General features: G+C 37.8%; 2 protein-coding genes across 2 annotated transcripts; both read right to left on the bottom strand.

The window, feature by feature from the left end:
* Positions 1 to 3,850: 3,850 nt before the first annotated feature.
* On the bottom strand, positions 3,851 to 4,783 carry LOC101115916 (olfactory receptor 2H1-like). Its single transcript, XM_004019295.4, has one exon. The coding sequence runs from the start codon at positions 4,781 to 4,783 to the stop codon at positions 3,851 to 3,853; it is 933 nt and encodes a 310-aa protein (XP_004019344.2).
* Positions 4,784 to 11,959: 7,176 nt separating this feature from the next.
* LOC101115662 (putative olfactory receptor 2B8) lies at positions 11,960 to 12,928 on the bottom strand. Its single transcript, XM_042236814.1, has one exon. It carries the CDS (start codon positions 12,890 to 12,892, stop codon positions 11,960 to 11,962), a length of 933 nt encoding a protein of 310 aa, XP_042092748.1. The 5' UTR covers positions 12,893 to 12,928.
* Positions 12,929 to 18,431: the final 5,503 nt, after the last annotated feature.

Raw genomic sequence — 18,431 nt, 5'->3', positions numbered from 1 at the left:
CATGAACAATTAATTGTCCTCGGGGTAGTGTAAGTGTTCAAATAGCAGTTATAGAGTGGTGGAAACACATAGTGGAAGGGGCATGTAAGTGACTATTATGGGGCTAAGGGAGAGGAGTTGTTGGGAAGAAAGTTCAAGAGAGGAGATGAAGCTATGCTGAACTTGAACATAGGCTATTCAGTAGATGGACAAATGAGGAGGCAAATGTCAAGCCCCTTACCCCCAGGAAAATAAGCACAAAGAAAAGGAAATACATGCAATACTGGGCATAACAGTGTCGTTTTTATTATTTTTTTAAAATGTGATGTCTATTTGAAATAATAAGAATTTAAATTATTTGGGTAATCATATTGCTTATTAGACCTTTGGCTTCCCCAAACCATAAATGAAATAATTTATTTTGCACATTACTACAATAATAATTATTGGGATACCCTGGTGGCTCAGACAATGAAGAATCTGCCTGCAATGCAGGAGACCTGGGTCCAATCCCTGGTTGGGAAGATTCTCTGCAGAAGGGAAAGGCTACCCTCTCCAGTATTCTTTCCTGGAGAATTCCATAGACAGAGGAGCCTGACAGGCTACAGACCATAGGGTCACAAATTAATACTAACCAAAGTTTGTCTTATGAATAGAGAAATACAGTTTACAGAGATAACACTTAAGTTACCTTATCAGTGGCTTCTGACTTCATCCTGTTTTGCTTCTCCAATATGGTTGAATATCTTTTGACCATTCCATTTAACTTTGTATTATGTTCAGCTAGAGTTTCTTATCTTTGTTGAATGATTCCTTAGGATTAGCTTCTATTAAATATGTTCAAAAGCCACACTTATAAAAGAATCACATGTTGCAAGTCTGCCTACCCAGGCTCTAGAATTAAAGCCAGTAAGAATCTAGATGATCCTGATGAAGAGAAGCAAAAGGCAAAGGAGAAAAGGAAACATAAACTCATCTGAATGCAAGGTTCCAAAGAATAGCAAGGAGAGATAAGAAAGCCTTCCTCAGCAATCAGTGCAAAGAAATAGAGGAAAATAACAGAATGGGAAAGACTAGAGATCTCTTCAAGAAGAATAGAGATACAACAGAAACACTTTATGCAAAGATGGGCTCAATAAAGAACAGAAATGGTAGGGACCTAACAGAAGCAGAAGATATTAAGAAGAGGTGGCAGGAATACACAGGAGAACAGTACAGAAAGGATCTTCATGACTCAGATGATCACAATGGTGTGATCACTCACCTAGAGCCAGACATCCTGGAATATGAAGTCAAGTGGGCCTTAGGAAGCACCGCTATGAACAAAGGTAGTGGAGGTGATGGAATTCCAGTTGAGCTATTTCAAATCCTGAAAGATGATGCTGTGAAAGTGCTGCACTTAATATGCCAGCAAATTTGGAAAATTCAGCAGTGGACACAGGTTTGGAAAAGGTCCGTTTTTATTCCCGTCCCAAAGAAAGGTAATGCCAAAGAATGCTCAAACTACAGCACAACTGCACTCATCTCACACGCTAGTAAAGCAGTGCTCAAAATTCTACAAGCCAGGCTTCAGCAGTATGTGAACTGTGACCTTCCAGATGTTCAAGCTGGTTTTAGAAAAAGCAGAGGAACCAGAGATCAAATTGCCAATATCCTCTGGACCACTGAAAAAGCAAGAGAGTTCCAGAACAACATCTATTTCTGCTTTATTGACTATGCCAAAGCCTTTGACTGTGTGGATCACAATAAACTGGAAAATTCTTCAAGAGATGGGAATACCAGACTACCTGACCTGCCTCTTGAGAAACGGGTATGCAGGTCAAGAAGCAACAGTTAAAACTGGACATGGAACAACAGGCTGGTTCCAAATAGGAAAAGGAATTTGGATATGGAACAATAGACTGGTTCCAGATAGGAAAAGGAGTATGTCAAGGACGTATATTGTCACCCTGCTTATTTAACTTCTATGCAGAGTACATCAAGAGAAATGCTGGGCTGGAAGAAGCACAAGCTGGAATCAAGATTGCTGGGAGAAATATCAATAACCTCAGATATGCAGATGACACCACCCTTAAGGCAGAAAGTGAAGAAAAACTAAAGAGCTTCTTGATGAAAGTGAAAGAGGAGAGTGAAAAAGTTGGCTTAAAGCCCAACATTTAGAAAACTAAGATCATGGCATCCGGTCCCATCACTTCATGGCAAATAGATGGGGAAACAGTGGAAACAGTGACAGATTTTATTTTTCTGGGCTCCAAAATCACTGCAGATGGTGACTGCAGCCATGAAATTAACAGACACTTGCTTCTTGGAAGAAAAGCTATGACAAACCTAGAGAACATATTAAAAGCAGAGACATTACTTTGCCAACAAAGTCCATCTAGTCAAACTATTGTTTTCCAGTGATCATGTATGGATGTGAGAGTTGGACTATAAAGAAAGCTGAGCGCAGAAGAACTGATGCTTTTGAACTGTGGTGTTGGAGAAGACTCCTGAGATTCCCTTGGACTGCAGGGAGATCCAACCAGTCCATCCTAAAGGAAATCAACCCTGAATATTCACTGGAAGGACTGATGTTGAAGCTAAAACTCCAATACTTTGGCCACCTGATGTGAAGAACTGACTCAGTTCTGTGACAACCCTGATGCTGGGAAAGATTGAATGTGGGAAGAGAAGGGGATGACAGAGGATGAGATGGTTGGATGGCATCACCAACTCAATGTACCTGAGTTTGAGTAAACTCTGGGAGTTGGTGATGGACAGGACTGGCATGCTGCAGTCCATGGAAATGCAAGGAGACAGACATGACTGAGCAACTGAGCTGAACTGAACTGACTGAAGGATTTTGATAATATTTTATAAATAAATAATCACTGTGAATATATGGGGAAAATAAATATTTTAAAGAATGCTATTGGAACATATAAAAATGTTATATTCAATATGAGGAAAAACAATTTTGCAAATTCTATAAAATTATATTATCTATAAAAGTGAATAACATATCAGAGACAAAAGACACTTTTTGTAAAGATATCTCTTTACTTTGTCTAATTAAATATTTACATTTAATGACAATACTTACAGCTTTATTTGCATATTTACTTAGATTCCAGATAGAAAGCTAAATAATTGATCAAAAGAGATTGAGAGGTATTTTGTGCTGACAAGACATGTATGAAAGAAAAATACTCATCTCATGGCTCATAGCCATTGGAAGCTTTCCCTGTGGGTAGAGGAGATCTGAAAAATCCCAGATGTATTTACTCCCAGATTCCTCTAGTGAATGAACTGAAATCAACAGTCCTCCAAATGAGAAAAATTTTAGGTAATTGTGGCTCTTTCAGTGAACCTTTTCATTTTCATATAAACTGTGCGCAGAACACATCTGGCCTAGGAACTATTGAGTCTGAGACCCGGAGAGCGATAGGAAGGTCTCAGGTAAACCCCTATATCTGCACCTATGATGTGAGCTCTACCACGATGAGGCAGAAGATTTCTTCTGTGATGAGAAAACAGATCTGTCATAACAGTATCATTATCATTAATGAATATCTGTTACTAGTTAATCACTAGAGCAGTAACTCCAGACTTATGAAAGCATAATATAAATACATATGCACATAATATAAATATTTATTTATTCATAGAATCTTTACAAAATAGCTGAAAAAAAGAGACAAAACATTTTTGAGAAGAGAATAAGTAGAATTTAGAATTGGCAAATTCAAGATGTCATTGAAAAAAAAGTTCACATCATTTTATTCAGGAGATTTATCTGTGATCCTCATAAGTGAAAGGAAAAACCAGAAGTAGATGATGTTAAAAGTTCCCAGCATCTGAAGGACTGGATGAGGACGGCTCACATTTCTCTTTAGCTTGAATTTCTTCCCACTAACCTTCTTAGCGCCCACTTAGCTTCTTTGTTTCTCAAGGTGTAGATCAAAGGATTAAGTGAGGGTGTCACTACAGTGTAGAAGAGGATGAGGAATTTACTGTACTTCTGTGTGTATTTGCTCTTGGGTTGGATGTAGACAGAAATTATTGTCCCAAAAAACAAAACCACAACAATTAGGAGGGACCCACAAGTCCCAAATGCTTTCCTCCTGCCTCCAGTGGATTTTATCCTCGGCACACTCCGAACAATGCAGCCACAGGAGGCCAGAATAAGCCCCAGAGGTATCACCACATAGAGGATAGAAGCTATGGAGAGCTCATTTTCCAGGAAGGTTGTGTCCACACAGGCAATCTTAATCAGGGCAGGCTCCTCACACATGAAGTCATCCACCATGTGATGGCTGCAGAGAGGCAACTGGAAAACAAGGATGGTCTGAACCATGGACCCCACAAAGCCACTGATCCAGGCCAGAGCTGCTAGTTGCTGGAGAAGCTTTGGGTGCATGATCACTCCATAGTGGAGGGGTCGACAGATAGCATTGAAGCGGTCATAGGCCATAACAGTCAGCAGGACACACTCCGTGGAGCCCAGCCCCAGAGCAACATACAGCTGGATCACACAACCAGTGTAGCTAATGGTCTTGTCAGGCCCCTTGAGATTCCAAAGCATCTGTGGGACAACACTGGTGGTGAAACAGAGGTCCAGGAAGGAGAGATTGGAGAGGAAGAAATACATGGGTGTGTGGAGTTTGGGGTTAAAGTATGAGAGCAGTATGATCTCTGTCTTCCCCATCAGTGTCAGAATGTATATGATAGAGACGACAAGAAGGAGAAGCCTCTCCAGGTGGGGCTGGTCAGAAAAGCCCAGTAGGATGAAACCTGCCGGAGTGCTATCATTTGCTCCTCTCATTGCTTAATTGTGAGTCACCGTTCTTGGTCATTCTTATTTTCTTCCTCTGGGAAAGAAAGTCAGATATCATAACCAAAAAAATATAACAAACTTAGTAAAATGAGCACTTTGACACTGATTTTTTAATATAGAGAAATGACAGAGTAAACGTATGCAAAATAAATAGTGTAATAGGTTGTCTTGTTACAAAGACACACACAGAGTCTGAAAACACCAAATGCATTGCAAGGAAATACATAAACATAGAATAGACTTTAGAGAATAACCCAGAACAGAAGTGAGAAGTATCCCAAATTCTCTGAAGACAAAATACACAGGCCATCAATGTGCACAGTGTGAAAAACCAAAGAAATGGAAAGTAAGATGATTGTTACACATACACATACATGATAGATGATAGATATAAAAGAAAAATATTGACAAATACACTGAGTGAGCAAGAGTCTTAGAAACAAGGCATATAGAATTCGAAACATAGAACAAAATAGAAATTGTTAGAATTTTCAAAAATGAAGGGTTAGAGATAATTATCATTAACATTCATTGTTTTTCTCTGAAGCAAATAATTACTGATCTAAAAAGTGTGGAGGAAAACTTCTGAAATCTCCCCATTTGAGTCACAGCTCTGCTATTTTATGAATATGCTCTCTAGGAAATTCTATTTACAATCCCTAATAAGCAAGCTCTACCCTATATGACATGAATAGTTCATATGCTTTAGTGTAATTTTATTACAAGAAGACATATTACATATTACATATTCACATATTACAAGAGTATGTGAATTCAGCCACTAATGCAATCCAGTGACCTTCCCTAAAGTCAGTTATGTTGAATTTATCAGTGTCTTTACACTATTAACTTGCAAAGACTAAGAAACACAGTTATGAGAATTTGTACCTCTAAACGGTCAGTTTTGAGGTCTTCAAAACAGGTGCAGTCACTTATCTTGGAGATCGAATCTAAATAAGTTGCTTAAAAACAAACAAATAAACAACAAAACCATCCAATGACAATACTGATCTCCCTCAAGTATCCTAGCAAGAAAATTAAACTTACTTCTAAGAATCCTTCACCTTGATAGAACCTCTCAGGCAATTATTGCACAGTCCAGTTTAGAGAGAATAAGTGGCTTATTTTCTTTGGCATCCACAGTAATAATCAGTTGCATTTTAAATTTTGGCCAAGACAAAACTCTCATGTGTTTTTCATAGAGAATGATAATTATTTCCAGAATTATAGCAAAAGAAAGAAATTGATCTTGCTGGTCACATTGGTTAGCATTTTTGTATCCACCCATGCATTTTGGTGATAAAATTAAACCCTGAGTGTTAGGATGCACCAAAATTGACATTGACCTTACCTGCCTAAATTTCCTCTATTATTCAGTAAAGTGTAAAACAACTGTGTTTTTGAGAGATCCAACATCTCCTGGGGAAAAGACAGCACATGAACGGCCTCACTTTGCTTGATGTAACTCTACAATGTCACCATTTTTGCTTGTGTATTTATGTTACAAGAAAACCCAACAATCTCCAGGCAGACACCACACTTAAACTGGTCTCACTCCCTTTCATATTTCTGTTCTTAATCAAAAGAAAGATAAAGGGATTTATATCTGCAAAGAGACAAAGCTGGAAGGTATTCCATAATTTAGCATAAATGTCAGTTTATACATGAAAAACTGCTTTTGTTCACTGCTAAAGACAAGTAGCTCTGGATTTCCTCAATTTTAAAATTTAATTTTCTTTTTTTCCCCCACAGCAAAGTACTAGCTCTGGATTTCCTCAACTTTTAAATTTAATTTTCTTTTTTCCCCTAAACAGCACAGTACTACTTTCCAGAAAGAATGACAATCCAGCTGTGGACATTCTTGGGGATTTTGATGAGAAGTTCAATCCTGATCACAGATCCTGGACAAGCAGTGGAGGAACCCCATGTGTGCAATTTGTTGGCTCCCTTTTTCCTGTAATCTCATGGCTCAAGTCTCTTCAAATAAATAGCTTGCTTACTCTACACATACTTCTGGAGTTCTTCCCAGTCAACTTCCCATCATTATATTAGCGAGGGAGACAGGTCCCTGGAGAGAGAAGAGCCACGGAGACATGTGCTTCTGTTGCTGCTGGAAGATGGTCAATTGCAAAACAGCTTCTAAACACTCATGTGCAAAATTGCCAGTGTTATTTAGATATTATCTTAAAAGATTTATATTTGAAATTAGTTCGTTAAAATTTTTATTAGTTAAACTCAGTTTTGAACATAGTATGGAGACATGCATTTATCTGGAAATACATGCTTGAAGTTTATACACAATTAATGAAGATCCAAGAATAGATCTATAGACTTCTGGGTAATACGAAATGCTGGGGAAGAAGTGGAGTCTAGCATAAAAGGCGAGAGGCTATTGCAAATTCACGAACTTTTCTATGAAGTGGTTAAAAATAAAGTTTTCATATCGGAAAAGATTTATTGCTACACATATAACATTGTTATTACTTCCTGAAGAACTGGCATTTTTTTGTAGTTGCTTTTAAAACACATGATGTATATTCTGCTTTGTGTGACATGATCCTCTGGGTGCAGTATTTTTACAATGGATGTAAGTATATGTATAGAATAATACTTGCATGTATTATACATGCATAATTATAATACAATTTGATAATAAAGTTCATATGCTGAAGTTGTCTATCCAAAAATTCAACCTAGTAAATTTGAAGATCTAATTAGTTTTATTGAAAGAGTCATGAGTTGGGCAGCATTCCAGTACCAGCTATACAAAACAGGAGGAATTTCTAGGCAGAAGGGGAAAGAGTGGAAGGTTTCAGGCTTAGGTTACCTGTATGTGAGGGATGGTCTGGGTCTACGTGTCAGATTACCTCACTAGTGCTGACTAGAAAATTGCAGCCTGATTAAGACTACATTCCTCGGAGAGGTTGTATTTAAATTAGGGACTTGGTCTTGTTTTGCTGAAGTGGTCTGAGAACAGCTGCCTCTATTTGGGGTCTTTTGTTTCTTTTTTGACACCGAGTAAGAGTCTCAGTTCAGTTCAGTCGCTCAGTCGTGTCCGACTCTGCGACCCCATGAACCGCAGCATACCAGGCCTCCCTGTCCCATCTCCAGTTCCCGGAGTCCACCCAAACTCAAGTCCATTGAGTCGGTGATGCCATCCAACCATCTCATCCTCTGTCGTCCCCTTCTCCTCCTGCCTTCAATCTTTCCCAACATCAGGGTCTTTTCAAATAAGTCAGCTCTTCGCATCAAGTGGCAAAAATATTGGAGTTTCAGCTTCAACATCAGTCCTTCCAATGAAAGCCAAGGACTGATTTCCTTTAGGATGGACTGGTTCATAGCACCAAATATGATTCTCCATATTCTTACTCTTATCTTTCACAATATTCATCTTATGTTCAATCAGTACATACCCAGCTGTTTCCAAATATTTTTTCCTTTCATTAAATTCATGGAAATTACATCACATCTACTTCTCAAAGTCCAACTTAAATCTCATCTTTCACAAATGTGTCTTTCATGTGCTAATTAATAAAAATATGAGAAAAGGGGATCTTTTAGGAAATTCAAGTACTCTATTATAAGAGAGTATGTAAGGAAATGACAAGAAATATACTTGGAAGATTTTAAAAAGGACCATATCACAAAGGGACTGATGTACACTATGCTAAGGAGGTAGGACTTCCTACGATCCCAAGGAGACTATTTCATATTCAATAAGGTCACGGGACTCCCGATTCTGACTAACTTAAGTTCTAATTCCCAGGGCAAGTTATCGAACTTCTGGAAGGTAAAGATTTCTAAACTATAGTGAGTGAAATAACAGTTTCAAGTACCTAGGGTGGAAGGCAATAAGCGAGGTACCACGTGTGACATACTTGAGTACTGGCACCTAGCAAAACTCAGTGCATGTTTACCCACTGATATAGTAATGGTGAGGTTACTCATGGGATGTGGTTAAAACACAACAATATTTTTATTCCTTTATTCATCTTGCTTGTACCATGTAGCATTCTTTCCTTGGCCTGGTTTAAAGCTTCAGAGTGTGCTATAATCTTTTTGGTCATTTACAAATGGTAAAAGTGTCCACTTATAGTAATAAAGTATTTTCACAATAGTAATTCAAATGTACACTGTCAAGTGACACTTAATTTACACGTAAAGATTCTGTGTTTCCTGAGCTTCAGCCTATTCCCGTCTGAGACCTTGCAGTGAGGATTTGGGTGAGCTGAGTTCCTGCCTTCCATCTTGTGCATCTTCCTCTGTGCCTCTGGGTTGATAAGCGCAATTTCTGAACTTGCCAGGGCAAACGTGTGCAGAGGGAAAAGGAGAGGTTATGCAGGAAATTTTAGTTGACTACATAGATGAAACAAAATTGGCATGATATTGATAATTTTAAAGTGCTTGTTAACATACATGGGTTTATTTTAAATTATTCTATATCCGTTTTCCACTATTTGAAAGTTTACAGATTAAGAGTACTAATACTTTGTTCACCATGTTTCTGATTTCTGGCCTCATTTTATTTTTTTTTTTTTTGAGCCAAAATGCTCTTATGCTTTTAAACTTCTGAAATGTATTCATTTATAATTCAATATATGGTCAATGTTTTATAAATGTCCTGTGTGTGCCTGGAAAATTTTTGTATGTCTTTACACCTTCAGTGGTTTCACTATATTTATTTTGTAATTTTTGCTGTGCTCTTTATATTTTCTATATCCTTATTCATTTATGTTTGTATATCTTTTCTACCAATTTTCCATCTAATTATGGCTGTGAATTTGCCTATTTCCTTTCTTACTCTTAGGTTTTGCTTTATACTTTGAAGTTATTTGATAGAAAGCATATTAATTTAAGATTATTATAGCTTTCAAGTTAACTAAACAGTTTACATTATGCAATGTCTCTCCTTGTTCCTAATAATAGTTCTTCCCTTAAAGGCTATCCTTTCTGATACTAGTAAGATCATGCCAGCCTTCTTTTTTGGCTAGTATTCACATGGTATGTCTTTTTGTATGCTTTACAGTAAATCTTCTTATAGACTTATCTTATTTTTTACTCTACTACATATAAAAAGAATATATGGAAAGTATTAATGTTTTATCCTAATGTGGACATAAGAATATCATTTTCAATAGCTTTAAAAAATTTATTGTATACTTAAAATTATAAGACTTTAAATAATTTGGGTAATCTTATTGCTTAGTAAGCATTGACCTGTCCTAATCAATCAGTGAAGTTATTTGATTTGAATATAACCAGTTATAGAAACTTTACTTAGACACCACTTGTTAACCTTATCAATGCCTCTGACTAAATGGTATACTTTTCTTCTCCAATATAGTTGCTGTTCTTTACTAATTTATTCAACATCTTAATAGCCAGAAAGAATGTATCTTTGTTAAAATTATCTAGGAATTAATCTCTATTAAAAGAATAAATTTTTTGGCAGCAGCACACAGCATCTAGGAAATTAGTTCCCCAAAGAGAGATCAAACCATGCTTCCTGCTTTGGAAGCACGCAGTCTTAACCACCAGGGAAGTCCCTATTTAAGAAAAAAACAGATTATAGTGATAGCATGTTGCAAGTATATCTAAGCAGGTTCTAGAATTAAAACCAATAAGCTACTGATAATATTTTATAAACAAATAACTATGTGGAAATGCGTAAAATAAGGTCAGTATTTTTATACTGAACATATTACCAAAATTTTAAACTACGTTATTGCTGCTGCTGTTAAGTCACTTAAATCCTGTCCAACTCTGTGCGACCCCATGGATGGCAGCCCACCAGGCTCCCCCATCCCTGGGATTCTCCGGGCAAGAACACTGGAGTGGGTTGCCATTTCCTTCTCCAATTCACGAAAGTGAAAAGTGAAAGTGAAGTCGCTCAGTCGTGTCCGATTCCTAGCGACCCCATGGACTGCAGCCTACCAGTCTCCTTCATCCATGGGATTTTCTAGGCAAGAGTACTGGAGTGGGGTGCCATTGACTTCTCTGAAAGTATCTTATTAGAATAGATAAAACTTTATATTCAATATGAAGATAATTATTTTCTAAAATTATGATATCCATAAAAATGAATAACACATAGGAGGCCAAACACATGTTTTGGTAAAGAAATCTATATATTGTGACAAATATAGATATTCAGATTAAATGACAATACTTAAAATTCTAATTCATATTTGCTTAGATTCCAGATAGAGAGTTAAAGAATTGATCAAAAGAGATTGAGAGCCATTACGTGAGGACAGTTCAGTTCAGTTCAGTTGCTCAAACGTGTCCGACTCTTTGCAACCCCATGAATCGCAGCACGCCAGGCCTCCCTGTCCATCACTAACTCCCGGAGTTCACTCAGACTCACGTCCATCGAGTCAGTGATGACATCCACCCATCTCATCCTCTGTCGTCCCCTTCTCCTCCTGCCCTCAATCCCTCCCAGCATCAGAGACTTTTCCAATGAGTCAGCTCTTCGCATGAGGACAAGAGACGTATAAATGGGAAATATTCAGTCTCATGGCTCATATCCCTTGGAAGCTTTCTCTGTGGGTGGGAGAGATCAGAAAAATCCCTGGATGTACTTAGTCCCAGATGCCTCTAGTAAATGAACAAGAATCAATAATCACCTGAAGGAAAAACTCTTAGGTAATTGTTGATTTTCCAGTGGACCTTTATGCTTGTATGTAAACAATGGACAGAACAGTTACGGCCTGTGGAACTATTGCATGAGAGATCTGGAGAACAATAGAAAGTTCTCAAGAAAGTTCTATCTCTATAAGGCAGGAGATTTTTTCTGTGATGACAAAATAGATCTATCATGAACATATCCGCCATGCCATTAGTTAATCTCTAGAGCAATAATTCCAGGATTTGGAAAATTATAATACATATATATATATATATGCACTACTATAAATATTTATTTATTTATTCATAGACTATTTAGAAAACAGCCAAAAGAAAAAGAGACATAACATTTCTGGAAAGCAATATGAGGATTTACAGTAGGCAGGTTCAGGATGTCACTGAAAGAAAACTTCATACCATTTTATTCAGGAGATTTAGCTGTGATCTTTACAAACAAAAGGAAAAACCAAAATTAGATGATGCTAAAAGTCCTTAATATCTGAGGGATTGTATGAGGATATTTCACATTTCTCCCTAACTTGGGTCTATTCCCAGCAACCTTCTTAGCGCCCACTTAGCTTCTTTGTTTCTCAAGGTGTAGATCAAAGGATTAAGTGAGGGTGTCACTACAGTGTAGAAGAGGGTGAGGAATTTACTGTACTTCTGTGTGTATTTGCTCTTGGGTTGAATGTAAATGGAAGCTAGAGTCCCGAAAAACAAAACCACAACAATTAGGTGGGACCCACAAGTCCCAAATGCTTTCCTCCTGCCTTCAGTGGATTTTATCCTCAGCACACTCCGAACAATGCAGCCGTAGGAGACCAGAATAAGCCCCAGAGGTATCAACACATAGAGGATAGAAGCTATGGAGAGCTCATTTTCCAGGAAGGTTGTGTCCACACAGGCAATCTTAATCAGGGCAGGCTCCTCACACATGAAGTCATCCACCATGTGATGGCTGCAGAGAGGCAACTGGAAAACAAGGATGGTCTGAACCATGGACCCCACAAAGCCACTGATCCAGGCCAGAGCTGCTAGTTGCTGGAGAAGCTTTGGGTGCATGATCACTCCATAGTGGAGGGGTCGACAGATAGCACTGAAGCGGTCATAGGCCATAACAGTCAGCAGGACACACTCCGTGGAGCCCAGCCCCAGAGCAACATACAGCTGGATCACACAACCAGTGTAGCTAATGGTCTTGTCAGGCCCCTTGAGATTCCAAAGCATCTGTGGGACAACACTGGTGGTGAAACAGAGGTCCAGGAAGGAGAGATTGGAGAGGAAGAAATACATGGGTGTGTGGAGTTTGGGGTTAAAGTATGAGAGCAGTATGATCGCTGTGTTCCCCATCAGTGTCAGAATGTATATGATAGAGACGACAAGAAGGAGAAGCATCTCCAGGTGGGGCTGGTCAGAAAAGCCCAGTAGGATGAAACCTGCCGGAGTGCTAGCATTTGCTCCTCTCATTGCTTAATTGTGAGTCACCGCTCTTGGTCATTCCTATTTTCTTCCTGTGGGAAAAAGTCAGATATCATAACCAAAACAATATAACAAACTAAGTAAAATGAGCACTTTGACACTGATTTTTTAATATAGAGAAATAACAGAGTAAAATTACACAAAATAAATTGTATAGCAAGTTTTTTGCTGTGTAAAGACACACACAGAGTCTGAAAACACCAAATTCATTGCAAGGATATATTAAACATAGAATTGAGTTAGATATACAAGCTGGATTTAGAAAAGGCAGAGAAACCAGAGATCAAATGACCAACATCTGCTGGATCACTGAAAAAGCAAGAAAACATCTACTTTTTCTCTATTGACTATGCCAAAGTGTTTGGCTATGTGGATCACAACAAAGTGTGGAAAATTCTTAAAGAGATGGGAATACCAGCCCACATGACCTGTCTCCTGAGAAATCTGTATGCAGGTCAAGAAGCAGGTTAGAAGTGGGCATGGAACAACAGACTGGTTCCAAATCGGGAAAGGAGTACATCAAGGCTATATATTGTCATCCTGCTTATTTAACTTATATGAAGAGTACATCATGTGGAATGCTGGGCTGGATGAAGCACAAGCTGGAATCAAGATTGCTGGCAGCAAATTAATAATCTCAGATATGTAGATGACACCACCCTTATGGGAGAAAGTGAAGAAGAACTAAAGAGCCCCTGGATGAAGGTGAAAGAGGAGAATGAAAATGTTGGCCAAATTTAACATTCGTAAAACTAAGATCATGGCATCCGGTCCCATCACTTTATGGCAAACAGATGTGGAAACAATGGAAATAGAGAGAGACTATTTTTCTGGGCTCCAAAATCACTGCAGATGGTGACTGCATCCATGAAATTAAAAGACGCTTGCTCCTTGAAAGAAAAGCTATGACCAACCTAGACAGCATTTTAAAAAGCAGAGACATTAGTTTACCAACAAAGGCCTGTTTAGTCAAAGCTATGGTTTTTCGAGTAGTCGTCTATGGGTGTAAGAGTTGGACTATAAAGACAGCTGAGTGCTAAAGAATTAATGCTTTTGAACTGTGGTGTTGGAGAAGACTCTTGAGAGTCCCTTGGACTGCAAGGAGATCAAACCAGTCAATCCTAAAGGAAATCAGTCCTGAATATTCATTGGAAGGACTGATGCTGTAGCTGAAACTCCAATACTTTGGCCACTTGATCTGAAGAACTGACTCATTGGAAAAGACCCTGATGCTGGGAAATATTGAAGGCATAAGGAAAGGGGATGACAGAAGATGAGATGGTTAGATGGACATGCGTTGGTTGGATGGTTGATGGACATGAGTTTGAGCAAGCTCTGGGTGTTGGTGATGGACAGGGAAGCCTGGCATGCTGCAGTTCATGGTGTCACAAAAAATCTGACATGACTGATTGACTGAACTGAACTGAACTGAGAATAGCCATTAGAGCATAACCCAGAACAGATGTGAGAACTATCTCAAATTCTCTGAAAACAAAATACACGGGCCGTCAACTTGCATAGTGTGAAAAACCAAAGAAATGGAATTTATGATGATTGTTACATGTATTCGTACAGGATAGATGATAGATATAAAAGAAAAATATTGACAAATACACTGAGTGAGCAAGAGTCTGAGAAACAAGGCATATAGAATTCAAAACATGGAACAAATAGAAATTGTTAGAACTTTCAAAAATGAAGGGTTAGAGATAATTACATTAATATTCATTGTTTTTCTGTGAAGCAAATAATTACTGATTTAATAAGTGTGGAGGAAAACTTCAGAAATCTCCGCATTTGAATCACAGGTCTGCTATTTTATGAATATGCTCTCCAGGAAATTCTATTTATAATCCCCAAGAAGCAAGCTCTACTGCATATGACATGAATAGTTCATATGCTTTAGCGTAGTTTTATTACAAGAGTTCATGCCACTAATGCAATCCAGTGACCTTCCCTAAAGTCAGTTATGTTGAATTTATCAGTGTCTTTACACTATTAACTTGCAAAGACTAAGAAACGCAGTTATGAGAATTTGTACCTCTAAATGGTCAGTTTTGAGGTCTTCAAAACAGGTGCAGTCACTTATCTTGGAGATCGAATCTAAACAAGTTGCTTAAAAACAAATGAATAAACAACAAAACCATCCAAGGACAATTAATGATTTCCCATTAAGTATCCTAGCAAGAAAATTAAACTTGCTTCTAAGAATCTTTCACCTTTATAGTACCTCTCAGGCAATTATTGCACAGTCCAGTTTAGAGAGAATAAGTGGATTATTTTCTTTGGCATCCATAGTAATAATCAGCTGCATTTTAAATTTTGGCCAAGACAAAACTCTCATGTGTTTTTCATAGAGAATGATAATTATTTCCAGAATTATAGCAAAAGAAAGAAACTGATCTTGGTGGTCACATTGGTGAGCATTTTTCTATCTGTCCACGCATTTTGGTGGTAAAATTAAAACCCTGAGTGTTATGATGCACCAAAATTGACATTGACCTTACCTGGCTAAATTTCCTCTATTATTCAGTAAAGTGTAAAACAACTGTGCTTTTGAAAGATCCAACATCTCCTGGGGAAAAGACAGCATGTGAGTGGCCTCACATTGCTTGATGTAATTCTACAGTGTAATAATATTTCCTTGTGTATTTACGTTATAAGAAAAACCAACTATTTCCAAGCAGACATCACACCAAAACTGGTCTCACTCACATTTCTGTTCTTAATCAAGATGAGGATAAAAGGATTTATATCTGCAAAGAGACGAAGCTAGGAAGTATTCCATAATTAAGAATCAATGTCAGTTTATACATGAAAAACTGCTTTTGTTCTATGCTAAAGGCAAGTAGCTCTGGATTTCTTCAACTTTTAAAATGGATTTTCTTTTTCTTCCCCCACCTAAACAGCAAAGTACTACTTTCCAGAAAGAATGACAATCCAGCTGTGGAGAATCTTGGGGATTTTGATGAGAAGTTCATTTATGATCACAGATCTAAGACAAGCAGTGGAGGAACCCCATGTGTGCAGTTTGTTGGCTCCCTTTTTCCTGTAAGCTCATGGTTCAAGTCTCTTCAGATGGATGGTGGTTAGCTTGCTTACTCTGCACACACCTCTGGAGTTCTTCCCGGGCAACTTCCTATCATTATATTAGAGAGGGAGAGATTCCCTGGAGAGAGAAGAGCCACGGAGACTATGCTTCTGTTGCGGTTGAAAGACAATCAATAGCACACCACCTTCTAAACACACATGTACAAAACTGTCAATGCTATTTAGATAGTATCTTAAAAGATTTTTTAATTAGTTCATTAAAATTTTTATTAGTTAAACTCAGTTTTGAACATATTACGGAGACATGCATATATCTGGAAATACGTGCTTGAAGTTTACACACAATTAATGAAGATCCAAGAATAGATCTATTAACTTTTGTGTAATAGGAAATGTTGGAGAAGAAGTCTAGTATCTAGTATAAAAGGGGAGAGACTATTGCAAATTATTATTATTTTATATATTTTTTTTAGTTTTTTATTTTTTTAATTTTAAAATCTTTAATTCTTACACACATTCCCAAACATGAACCCCCTCCCACCTCCCTCCCCATAACATTTCTCTGGGTCATCCCCATGCACCAGCCCCAGGCATGCTGCATCCTGCGTCAGACATAGACTGGCGATTCGATTCTTACATGATAGTATACATGTTAGAATGCCATTCTCCCAAATCATCCCACCCTCTCCCTCTCCCTCTGAGTCCAAAAGTCCGTTATACACATCTCTGTCTTTTTTCCTGTCTTGCATACAGGGTCGTCATTGCCATCTTCCTAAATTCCATATATATGTGTTAGTATACTGTATTGGTGTTTTTCTTTCTGGCTTACTTCACTCTGTATAATCGGCTCCAGTTTCATCCATCTCATCAGAACGGATTCAAATGAATTCTTTTTAATGGCTGAGTAATACTCCATTGTGTATATGTACCACTGCTTTCTTATCCATTCATCTGCTGATGGACATCTAGGTTGTTTCCATGTCCTGGCTATTATAAACAGTGCTGCGATGAACATTGGGGTACATGTGTCTCTTTCAATTCTGGTTTCCTCGGGTGTATGCCCAGAAGTGGGATTCCTGGGTCATAAGGTAGTTCTATTTGCAATTTTTAAGGAATCTCCACACTGTTCTCCATAGTGGCTGTACTAGTTTGCATTCCCACCAACAGTGTAGGAGGGTTCCCTTTTCTCCACACCCTCTCCAGCATTTATTGCTTGCAGATTTTTGGATCGCAGCCATTCTGACTGGTGTGAAGTGGTACCTCATTGTGGTTTTGATTTGCATTTCTCTAATAATGAGTGATGTTGAGCATCTTTTCATGCGTTTGTTAGCCATCCGTATGTCTTCTTTGGAGAAATGTCTATTTAGTTCTTTGGCCCATTTTTTGATTGGGTCGTTTATTTTTCTGGAATTGAGCTGCATAAGTTGCTTGTATATTTTTGAGATTAGTTGTTTGTCAGTTGCTTCATTTGCTATTATTTTCTCCCATTCCGAAGGCTGTCTTTTCACCTTGCTTATATTTTCCTTTGTTGTGCAGAAGCTTTTAATTTTAATTAGATCCCATTTGCTTATTTTTGCTTTTATTTCCAGAATTCTGGGAGGTGGACCATAGAGGATCCTGCTGTGATTTATGTCGGAGAGTGTTTTGCCTATGTTCTCCTCTAGGAGTTTTATAGTTTCTGGTCTTACATTTAGATCTTTAATCCATTTTGAGTTTATTTTTGTGTGTGGTGTTAGAAAGTGATCTAGTTTCATTCTTTTACAAGTGGTTGACCAGTTTTCCCAGTACCACTTGTTAAAGAGATTGTCTTTACTCCATTGTATATTCTTGCCTCCTTTGTGGAAGATAAGGTGTCCATAGGTGTGTGGATTTATCTCTGGGCTTTCTATTTTGTTCCATTGATCTATATGTCTGTCTTTGTGCCAGTACCATACTGTTTTGATGACTGTGGCTTTGTAGTAGAGCCTGAAGTCAGGCAAGTTGATTCCTCCAGATCCATTCTTATTTCTCAAGATTGCTTTGGCTATTCGAGGTTTTTGTATTTCCATACAAATCTTGAAATTATTTGTTCTAGTTCTGTGAAAAATATGGCTGGTAGCTTGATAGGGATTGCATTGAATTTGTAAATTGCTTTGGGTAGTATACTCATTTTCACTATATTGATTCTTCCGATCCATGAACATGGTATATTTCTCCATCTATTAGTGTCCTCTTTGATTTCTTTCATCAGTGTTTTATAGTTTTCTATATATAGGTCTTTAGTTTCTTTAGGTAGATATATTCCTAAGTATTTTATTCTTTTCGTTGCAATGGTGAATGGAATTGTTTCCTTAATTTCTTTTCTACTTTCTCATTATTAGTGTATAGGAATGCAAGGGATTTCTGTGTGTTGATTTTATATCCTGCAACTTTACTATATTCATTGATGAGCTCTAGTAATTTTCTGGTGGAGTCTTTAGGGTTTTCCATGTAGAGG

Source organism: Ovis aries, chromosome 20 (assembly GCF_016772045.2).
Source record: "Ovis aries strain OAR_USU_Benz2616 breed Rambouillet chromosome 20, ARS-UI_Ramb_v3.0, whole genome shotgun sequence".
NCBI lineage: Eukaryota > Metazoa > Chordata > Mammalia > Artiodactyla > Bovidae > Ovis > Ovis aries.
This window is presented reverse-complemented; position numbering and strand designations above follow the sequence as displayed.

What these genes read in the sequence shown, in the direction of transcription:
- LOC101115916 (XM_004019295.4), bottom strand. Translation starts at nt 4,783, where the DNA reads ATGAGAGGAGCAAATGATAGCACTCCGGCAGGTTTCATCCTACTGGGC.
- LOC101115662 (XM_042236814.1), bottom strand. Translation starts at nt 12,892, where the DNA reads ATGAGAGGAGCAAATGCTAGCACTCCGGCAGGTTTCATCCTACTGGGC.